Genomic DNA, 11,120 nt, shown 5'->3' with positions numbered 1-11,120 from the left:
TATTAGTTATTATATAATCTGTAATTATATGCTTGGGTCGTGTGGTTTGGATGGTGTCTGAGGTTCTGCTGAGAGTTTGTCAGTGGGCTTTATATGGTAACATGCAGCTATGTTAACCACAAATCTCTGCATCAATCAAGACGCAGGGCATCTTTTCGAATGTATGCAGTTTAAACTGCTTGTTAAGCAAATTAGAAGATTATAGAAGATCATTTTTTGCAGTAGAGGTGATATACAGTGATCCCTAAAACCTGAATTTCCAGATTCATCGCAAAAAGCATTTTCAGGAGCAATGCATGAGCTCATAACAGGATGACCCAAATCAAAGTATAGATGGACAGACAGATGACGAGACAAAAATAGGGAGGGAGGAAGTGAGAGAGAAAGAAAAAGAGAGAAGTGTGTTGGCTGAATGAGCACCTCCTTTTAGTTTGGCCACAGTCCCCTCCTCCTTGCCTCAGATATAGAGTGTTTTTAGGAGCAGTAGAGTCAATCAGAGCCGGGTGTACAGGAGAGCGCACTGTCAGGATATTTCATCCTTACGCACGTGCACACACGCATACACTAAAACACACTCTCTCACGTCTCCCTCTCACACACGCACATGGAGTACTACTGGACCCACCTACTCTGGATTCTCTGGAGCGTGATGCCAGGTGAGTTTGTTTGCGTGTGTTGACTGTTTTCAATTAAAGTTATTTAAAAGAGGCAGAGTGGCAATGCTCCATTGATGCTACAAAATACTTTGCAACTTGAGCTGAGACTTTAATAAGTACCACGGATGTGATTTGTGTGCATGGGATCGTATCCCAGTACTGTGCATCTCCCACGTCTGCTTTCCAGTGTCAGGCGCTGTTAAACTGGCCTCCCTTGATAGATGGGGATGCTGGATTGGCTGTGGAACGGTTGGAGTTTACCCTTGCTCCAATTTCCATTCTAGGAATTGCATACTTTGAAATTAAAGGCGATGTTATCAGGAATATATTGGGAGTTCATAGTTTCCTGTGTCTGGGAAAAATCTGGTGAGCAGCCAGATGAAAGTTCATTTGTGAAATGACACTCTTGACAGAATATTCAAGGACTTTGACAGTTCAGTGCTGCCATGGGTCAAGAGTTCCTGAGAAAATTTAAATCAAACTTGCATTTCTGTTAAGATTTTAATTTTATCTATCTTTCCATTTTTCCATCCAAATGAATAAGATGATAATTGAGAATATATATAGCTATTGTCTAAGAGATATAAATAGCATTTGTTTTGTTATGTGCAAACATGCTTTTTTGTGGTTAGTGTTATTGCTCATCTTGACCAGCTGCCAGTAAGCCAGCTGTGAACCAGGCCAACTTTAATCAAGTCCAGCAATGTAACCATGATACTAGTACCAGTATATATATAATATATATACACACACACACACTACTGTCTGTTGCACTTCTTTTAACCTTTGTCTGGACACATTAAATGTGGCCCACATCTAGAACTTGCAATGGAATGATACTGAACTGCAGGAAATCCAACCTGCTCATAGAGAAGCATTAAATATACAGCTGTTCACAGTGTCATCCAATTAACAGAGCAATTTCATGTTTGAATAGTCTTCTGACTTTCCCCCAGTCACAATTGAACCGGTTGGTTATTATTAGATATTACTCAGTAATTCTTGAGGTAATTGACTCAAGTTCAAGGTAATTTGATTTGCAGTGAAGTACGTTCACAGGTAAGTAAACATGACAGCAGGGCTTAGCTGTGGCTCTGTCACACACAAGCAGTTGTTAATGACACTGATTTACATTTCACAAACCTTCAGTACACAAAAATGCTGCTCTTTTTCAGTAACTTTTCAGTAAGTGCTGTGATGGATTTAGTGAAGACAGGTTTAAATCGACTCCTGAGTTTTGGAGTCTTTTTAAGGATTCACTCAAAGAACTCACTAACATGAATCAGACTACACAGCTTGTGCTGTCAGATTGTTTTAGTGTGAAGCTTGCAAGGAAAGGACGACTCAGTAGAAATATTCATCACTACATTCAGACTACAAACTCACCTTCACAACTAAATACCTGTTCAAATATCTGTTTTGCATTGGATATAGAGATAACCGTGATACAAGCAATAGGTGAAAATGAAATTGAATACTGGTCCAGTTCTTCAAATAAATGTTCATTGATTTTCTGTTAGAGTAATGATATAACAAACAACAAAATATCAATTAATATGTTTATTTAAGCTTGACATTTTTAAATTGTAGTGTATCTATTTATCTCTTTTATGTAGTTTGCAAGAGAGGTTTTGCTCTGGCACAAACGGTTATTTCATCTGGCCCTAGATCATAATAGCAGCTGACGTGCATTGTGATTAAAATATTGTGATCTCAGATGTTTCTACCTGGAATACTGCTTTGGAAATCATAATTATAGAATAAGCTTATTTTTTGTGGGTGAAGAACTCCAGAGCTAGTGAGTAATGCCTGACTGTGGTGTATATCAGTCTGCCGATGCCACGTGCCTCACGGATAGTTTACTTTGGCCACAAACCCAGTCGCAGGCCACCAGGCTCATCCCCTGCTAGCCATCTCTCAGCAGCCCTTCGATGAGATTTCCAGACCACAGTGCTCACAGTTGGAAAGTCAGCATGAAATGAGCAATGTCTGGTCGTTTTACTCCTGATCTGTGAGTGTAACAGAATGTATATAAGTCCCTGAGGTGCAGCACATACAGTAAAGGCATAAAGCCCACGAGAGCTTAAGCAGAAGAGCATTCAAAGCAATGCATTTCCGGCATGTGGAGTTTATTAAAAGCCAATCTGCTGGCCCATAATCCTCGCCAGTGGGCATCAGTGAGGCTCATTAGCATCAGGGCAGTTCCTCACGTAAATATTTGTGAAGGAGGGGAGAGATGACTGAGGGGTTAGCAGATGTTTAGAGGGGGATTTCTGTCACATGTGGGCTTGTACACAGCTGCATGTTTAACCGAGGCCTTCGTAATGAATTAGTATTGGTAGTTTATTTTGGTGGCATTGATGTGGGTTTTGATTATGAATTAGATTTTGATGGATGGTTTGTGGTGGATGTGCCCCAGATATTTCTTTCAAAATGTTTTGATTTTAATCATGACCTGGGTTAACCTGATCACGATTTCAGAGTATTAGCATGTGGCATGGAGTGTTTTTAAGAGGTTTGTCATAATATATTGCAGCTGCAGGCTGTAGCTGGAATATTGTTTTTGAATGTTATGCCACTGTCAAGTTATACATCCATTTTGACATAAGTAAATTATGCATGTAGCTTAATCAAGGATGTAGCTTTATTAAAATAATTTCCTCAGTAAATCAGCGTGATGTAGCTGCACTTTTTGTGCAGCTATCTCTCAGATGTCATGCATATTTTTAACATCAAAGTTTTTATTACAAGATACTGATAAACTTTACTTTCAGTAAGTGTTTTAGGTTTTCAGTGAAGATGTAAACTTTATTTGTAAAAGATGTTGCCTTTAATGACAAGGCAATGGAGAGAACTACAGTAGGGAAATGAGACCGGAAAATGATGTAGGCCTGCATATCTTTGAACAGCTCCTCATATAGCCAGAAAACATGCATATCTTGACCACTCTGCCATGGTTCTGTCAAGCACTGGCAAATTGTTAGTCTTGGTGTTGCGTGGATTTTCTCATAGACTGGTGCTTCTCTGTCAGTATGACTGTGGTGTGGCTCCTGTAGCTTGACTGTGGTCCAAAAGCAGCGCAGGCCTGGCCTGGACACAGAGCACAACCCTTGCAGCCACTGTACTGAGGTTTATTTATCTGGGCAGAAGAATCCACACACAGGAAACCCACTCTATAGGACCTGCTGATATTACAGTGAATATTAAAGTGTCTGCCACGTTAGGACTTTTAAATGGAAACTAGAACCTTTCTACTCCCCCTTTTTTCTCATTCTTTTTTTCCCTTAGGTTTTTTTCTCTTCTTTTTTAAGGGTAAAGCTGTTCTCAGCTGGTGTCTGGGACAGTTTGGTTTCAGTAACAGACTGGATGCCTTAGATGTGTATTTAAGCTCTTTGGAAAAAGTGATCAATGACTGTGGGAGAGAATTTAGGTTTTAAAACCTTAGAAAAAGGTAACATTATCCAGCATGATCACAGATATTATTCAGCTGTTCTATTGTATGCCCCACTGTCCTTTGCTGGTCAGTTGACTGATCTATTTTTAGATTCATGCATGCAAGGTTCTCATTTTGTTGACTATTCATAAATGAGGACTTCTGGGATAAGATCAAAAGGTGCTGGATGTCCGGACTGTGTAGCAATTAGTGCAACAGTATGTTTGCCATTATAACATTTATTTATAACAATTATAACATTTCATAAGCAACTATATCAGTTTATATGTAATTAAATATGTACAAGTAGTTCATTTGATGCTTTATCTCTCACTTGTCAGGAAAGTTTTTTTTTTCTGATATTCAAGAAAAAAGGATGCTTGGCTTATATAATACTTATACTAATGTTCAAAAGTTTAAATAAGTTCAAACTGAACCACTTCATATGAACCTTCATTGCTGTTCACAGTGTGATACAGTTCTCCTGCTCACAATAGTACTGTACGTCAGTCACTGGCAGTGTCACTCACAGCTCTTCATCACTTTCTGTGAAATGCAGTGACCAAAAATGAGGCTAGGAAAAACATGTGGTCCACATTATTCCTTGTGCATTCTTGTGCTTGAGCAGATTAATGTGCAAAAATGCTTTTACATCATCTCCAACACTACAGTAGCCTGTCATCATTCATTCTTTTGTCTACACACAGAGAACGTGGGAAAAAGAAAAAGTGTGTGTGTGTGTGTGTGTGTGTGTGAGAGAGAGAGAGAACAGACACTAAAACTTTACTTTTCTTCTTTCCCCCTCTACTAAGAGGAAGATCTCTTCATCTCATCCATCAATCATCTGCAAGATATAATACAATGAAAGGAAACTATACATCCTTGCGTGTAGCAGGCATTATACTTATCAGCACTGTCATCATCATCATCTGGTGACAGCTGGAAAATAAATATATTTCTATATATATATTTTATATTTTTAAAGATTTTTCTTTTAATTGAATCCAGAGGAGATGGATGGTTTTCTTGTTTTTTTCCATTGGTATAGAGGCCAAACTGGAAGTAAGGAGACCTAGGGCCAGCAGACACAATCAGGCCTTTCATCAGGTCCCATTGTATGTTTTCTGCATTCTTGCTGTGCCTTTTTTGTTCAGTTTCCAGGTGTGCTCAGATATGACATCCATATGCCGTCATTTAGGGTTCAGAGCATAGATTAACAGAGTAATTCAGTGTAATTCTCTAATAAATTTACCGTTGTGTTTACACTTAGATCAAAGCTTTTTGTGTTTATAGGTTCAGCACCTGCTTTAGATTTATTTTTAAGAGCCATGCTTCTGAATACTGATCTTTATGATATGGGATTACCGTTATGTGATGTTCTAACATGAGAAGACCATCTTTGTAGTGTGCATCTGAACAAAAAAATATTTGCCAATCATTAAAAATACAATTGTTTAATCATAAAAAAATACAATTATGTCTTAAAAGGTCTAGTTCACCAATAACTGAAACATCTGTTAATTATTGCTATGTCATTCCAAACCCGTATGACATTAATTCTGTAGAAAACAAAAGAAGAGATTTTGAAGAATGTTTCAACTGTTTTTATCCATGCAGTAACAGTCAGTGGAGACCAAAACAGAACTAACCTTCACAAAAACAGAAACAAAAATAAAACTTTGAAACACAATTCAGCATTTGCTCTTCTCTCTCGTTCCCTTATTATCCAAAGAAGAAATTAAGTCAAACCGTTTTGGATCAACATGAAGGTAAATATATGATGACAGAATTTCAGTTTTTGGTGAACTATCCCTTTAATTTATAGTCATCTTTCTCAGCCTTTGCTCCATGCTATAATTATGGTGCTGACAGGAAGCAACTTAAAAGACAAAAAAGTCTTATAATTGTGACTGAAACTGGACCTGCTTGTAAGTCAGCATGTAAGCTTTTTAAGTCAGATGTAACTTCCTTACTGTCTTTCTCTGACTGACAGACTGTCAGATTTTGTTTTGATGACTGATAGTTTCGTTGTTTAGTCTCATCAGTAATGAGGTCCGATAGTCCTGTGTCTTTCACACCAGAGTATGTTTACAGAGTTGGAGAGTGTCAGGTCAAGCAGTGAAAATCACGCAGGCTTTCTCCAGGACTATGAGCATTACACTGATTATAAAGGCTTCTAGCAGGAGACCTCCATGAATGTGTTTGTTAATCCAGTGACCAAGATCTTGCGTTCTTTGGGAGTCTGTCAGAACATAAACAGAAGCCATACAGGCATGTGTAAATAGAGCCACCTTTGAACTTTGATGGAGACAAAACAATTAAAATCTATTATCGGAATGAGAAACATCAAAGCACCAAATGTTCATGAATTCATTTCCGTCTAAGGAAAATTCTGAGGACCTGCAAAAAGCTCAGTTATCTATATTGCAGGAAAAACTCACAACTAAGACAAAATTCTGCAAATAATCCAGCTTTCAGTAAAAAGACTTTAATTAACGGATTTAGAGAAAATAAAGTGTAAAACATATAATTATGGACAAATGTTTCTAAATAACTAATTTTTTTCCACAAAAATCAGAAAGTAGAATGTGATATACATTTTCACATTCCATTTTCTGTGAGTTTGTGCAAATTTGGTCAAACTACGATAGGCCATACTCTCTAAAACCAGATTCATTGTAGATTATAACTCGAAAAATGATTGCGTTTGCCTTTTCAAGCAACAATCCACTTTTTAAAGTGCAAAACATTGCGAAAAACAAAAAACAGTCTGTTGTTTGCTTTCTGGTTGTCTGTGAGTTGCTTAACAATACAGATTACATCTAGTGTAGTTTATGAAAGGAAACTACTGTTTAGGACTCTGGCAGAAACTTACTTTAGCCACAATTAAATTTAGCTTAGTTTTGGGTCATTGCTGGAGCTTCTTGGCTCGTCAAATCTTTTGCCAATAAATGTAGTGTTATGTCCAAGCATGCTGTGTATGGTTCATATTTGCATTATCTGTGTCTGTTTACAGGCTTCCATGACTGTTTCAACATTGACACCAGAAATCACAGGATCATAAAGGGCCCCAGGCAGACGCAGTTCGGCTACACTGTCCAACAACACATGGCTGGAGGACAGAAGTGGTAAGAAGCACTTCTTAGGTCTTTTTCTGTACCACTTCACTGCCTAAACTACTCCCCCAAAAGAGATAGTTTACCTCATTAGTGAATGCTGACAGAAGATTTTATTTTTGTTTTTAGAATTTGATCATAAAAAGATGATATTTTGGTAACAAAACCTAAAAAACCTTTATGTGGGCTTATAATGCATTATAAAAGTAGTTTTAATGTATTAATGATGCCTTTTAACCTCATACTGCATTGTACAATCAATAACCACAGGTAATAACACTTATCAATGCAGGTTCAGCTTCATCTAACAACGATATAATGTACTACAATGTTCATTATGGATAACTATAATGTATACTTTTTAATAGCCATTTATAATGCATTATATCTAAAGGCTTTAAGTATAGTTTTAACATATAGTTTAGTTTTTTTTATTAAAAAGTTCTTTAGGGTACTATAAAATAAGAAAAATCTGCATAGTTAGAATGACATTGGCATTGACAAGTATTTCATTGCATCTCCCAAATCAACAGCAGATCTCATTGCCTCTGCGATTTATAAAGTTTTTATCACATGTAAATTTACATGGATTTAAAAAATCCATCAGTGATGCTTTTATGGCATTGGTCTCAAACTCAATTCCTGGAGGGCCACAGCTCTGCACATTTTACCTCCAACCAGTCTACCTCCAAATCACACCTGCTTGGATGTTTCTAGTAAACTTCTATTTTCTAGTAGACTTTGATTAGCTGGATCAGGTGTGTTTGATTAGGGTTGGAGCTGTGGCTCTCCAGGAATTGAGTTTGAGACCAATGCTTTTACGGGGTTATGAGAATTGGAAGGAGTTTAGCATTTGTCATTTATCACTGTGCTATCATCATCTCTCTTTGCTTTGGCAATTTGATTCCAGTCTGGCATCTCAGTGTGGCTGCTTGGCCACGGCTCACCTGAAACCCTGCCCAGAGGTCTATATAGCAGTGTGTGTGAAATAATAAGTATGCCTGCAAACACATTCTTTGTTTATCAATGCAATTCACCTGAACTACGTGTTAATGTACCACTTATGCTGGTTTGATATAAGCATGCAAAAGAGTACAGCCCGATTGCTTCTATTCATAATGATGAGATTTTTTCACCCATTGTACCTGAGTTCTTGAAAATGATATATTCTATCTCACATTCTCTAGATAACGGTCAAAATGGCTCGGTCTGTAGTTTAGCTGTGATTGTGTTGTCAGTTTAGCTGGACTGATGTGGGGTGATATCAACAAAGACTTTCTCAAGTGAGCGGCTGCCAAACAGACCCCCTCTCTGTCTCTGCCCCATTCACACAGCATCTGGAAACCATTAACAGGCCAGAGGAAATTTTCAGTGTGGCATGTGTGTCTGGCTTGGCTCTTGTATTTGTATGTGTGAGTCTGTGTGTCATTTTTATTTCATCATATGCTAGTTTTTTTGGGCAAGATGTGTTGTGAATACACACTTAAACAACATTCACAAAACTACACTCCATTAGAGACATGCACATCAACCAATACTCACAGACTAAAATACACGTAAAGCCAAGAGATACTGTTTGAAAGCCCAATTACAGTAACAGAGTCATATTTCACAATACAGGTATATTTTAAACAGCACTGTGCTGCAGACAGTCGAAAGTGAAATCTGTTTATGTGTATGCAATAGAAAGACAGATCATTAGGGAGAGTGTGTTGTGTTTATGCTGGCATGACTCTAGGCAGTAGGAGAGGGAAAGGTTTTTGAGGGAATTGGCAATAGACAGTAGCTAATCACCATTATGTGGTAAGGCTACCTCAGAGCGTTTGAACAGGGGGAACATTTTGGACACTGCTGGCTATTTACTTATGCGCGTGTGTACTGGTGCTCTTGCTCAGTTTGACTCAGGAAATGTCTTGATTAGTGCAGTCAGATCCTCAGAGGAGAATGTTTAATCCAGGAAAGTAATGGAGTCTAGCTGTGTCTCACCTCTCTCACAACCCCTGAAGCCTTTCAGTATGGATAACACACAATGCATTTACTCTGACAGTTCAAGCTCTTTTTCATGCAGGTTTCAGTGCAGAATATCTACCCTAGTACATTCAGTGAAGTGACTGTTTTGACGGGGGTCTGTAGAGACTTGTTTCTGAAGCTTGAGCCATAGTCACTTGCCCTCAGTTGTTTTGACATTGTACTTGACTGAGGGTCTGTGGAGATTTGTTTTATGCAAGTTCCTCCTTCCTGTATAACTTACTCTTTGGTCTATTATATATATATATATATATATATATTATACACACACACACACACACACACACACACACACACACATACACACACACACATACTGTTTTTATTTCCCTTTTAAACATACACAGTGTAACTGGACTCAAACTGGATAGCTGAACTCAAATGCACCAATAGAGAAGCACTAATTAATGACTTTATTTTTCCCAAAAATGCTAATAATGTTACTGCATTATGCTAAAACATACAGATTTGCGTTCCATTCAAGGGTATTCCTCCTTTTTAAGTGAGATTCCATTCTGAAGGGAGTGAACATGTTCAGTTGGAAGGGCACTTCGAATGGCATAGGGAATAAGGGAATAAGGGAACATCAGCTGCATGCGAGAAAGAAAGCACATGAAATGACACCACTACCTGTAGTCAAAACATATACATTTTGACTATATTTATTATGTATTTTTTATGTGATTAAATTTGAAAGTAAAAGAAATAACAATTGTATTAATGAAATATCATAATCTGCGTTGATTTTGTTTAATGCTGACGCAGGGCAATCAGAACGCATCTTAGGTATAACAACTAAGTGAACATTGCCAAAATATATATACTTCCTAATATTGTTTGAACTATTACGCTATATAAAAATTATTTTATATAATAGTAAATATAACAATAAGAATGAGTCAACTGTTAAAATCTCAAACTATTCTCTTTCTCTTTCCTTCTCTTTCTTTCTTTTTCTCTTTCTCTCTCTCTTGGGTGCAGTAAGGGTCCTATCACAGCAGCATGCAGTGGCAAGAGGTCTTATCCCAGTTTCAGAGGCACAGAAGGGGTTTAGTGGTGTAGGAAAATGGGGGAAAGGGGCTGGCAACACACACATCAGCTGTGGTTACTGCTGTGGAAGGGAGTATGTAGCCGTTGTTCTGTCATAATTTTTCTATTTGAGTCTTAACATTATGTTAACATGTGCATTTTATTTCAGGTCAGTACACCAAGATTGTTTGGAACACATTCACAATACATACCCCAAGACACAGGCATTGCCCTGCATGCTGTGTATTGGAACAATCGCAAAAGTTGCTACCATGTAGCAGATACGTAATTACAGACTAGAAACTTTAAAAATGTTCGAAGGGCCACAAACCGCTAAACAAGCAAGAATTTTATTTTAAATCAGAAATATATACTCCTTTTTTTTTTAAATTTCATATGTCACAGAGAGTGAGCCGAACACACTAACTTGCATCACATAGAGAAATTTGAACTCTTTAGCTCTGTGATGATGGCAAAAGCAGATCCGTACAACATTCACTGCACAACTCATATGGAGCATGTGGGAGTTTTGGGGCACAGGAAAGTTTCATGCGTGGTGAATATTTTAACTATTTCAGGAATCTGTTGTTTTGGTGTATAGGACCGCTGTGTTTGGTGTCTTTGAAGCATGAGTAATGTGTTTGCGACTGTTTTGTTTTAAAATAGTCAAATAGTTAAACATTTTGAGTCCTTTTTAACATTTTAAAATGTATTGTTTTCCTGTGATGGCAGCGTTTAAGCCATTAGTCAAGTCTTTAGTATCACGTGGTTCTTCAGAAATTTGAATATGCTGATTTGGATTTCAAGCAACATTTCTTATTATTGTAAAACTTAAAACCAAAATTGTACTGCTTAGAG

At 37.6% G+C, this 11,120-nt stretch overlaps 1 protein-coding gene across 1 annotated transcript in view; it reads left to right on the top strand.

The window, feature by feature from the left end:
- The first annotated feature begins 504 nt into the window (after positions 1–504).
- Positions 505–11,120, top strand: part of itga11a (integrin, alpha 11a) — a 34,998-nt gene continuing 24,382 nt past the window's right edge. Inside the window, exons 1-2 of the mRNA XM_043243355.1 lie at positions 505–656; positions 7,106–7,217. Of these exons, the coding sequence (XP_043099290.1) occupies positions 605–656; positions 7,106–7,217 (164 nt within the window). The 5' untranslated portion in view covers positions 505–604. The remainder of the gene's footprint in view (positions 657–7,105; positions 7,218–11,120) is intronic.

Source organism: Puntigrus tetrazona, chromosome 7 (assembly GCF_018831695.1).
Source record: "Puntigrus tetrazona isolate hp1 chromosome 7, ASM1883169v1, whole genome shotgun sequence".
NCBI classification, from domain to species: Eukaryota; Metazoa; Chordata; class Actinopteri; order Cypriniformes; family Cyprinidae; genus Puntigrus; species Puntigrus tetrazona.
The sequence above is the reverse complement of the archived record's forward strand: the minus strand, read 5'-3'. Positions and strand labels throughout refer to the sequence as shown.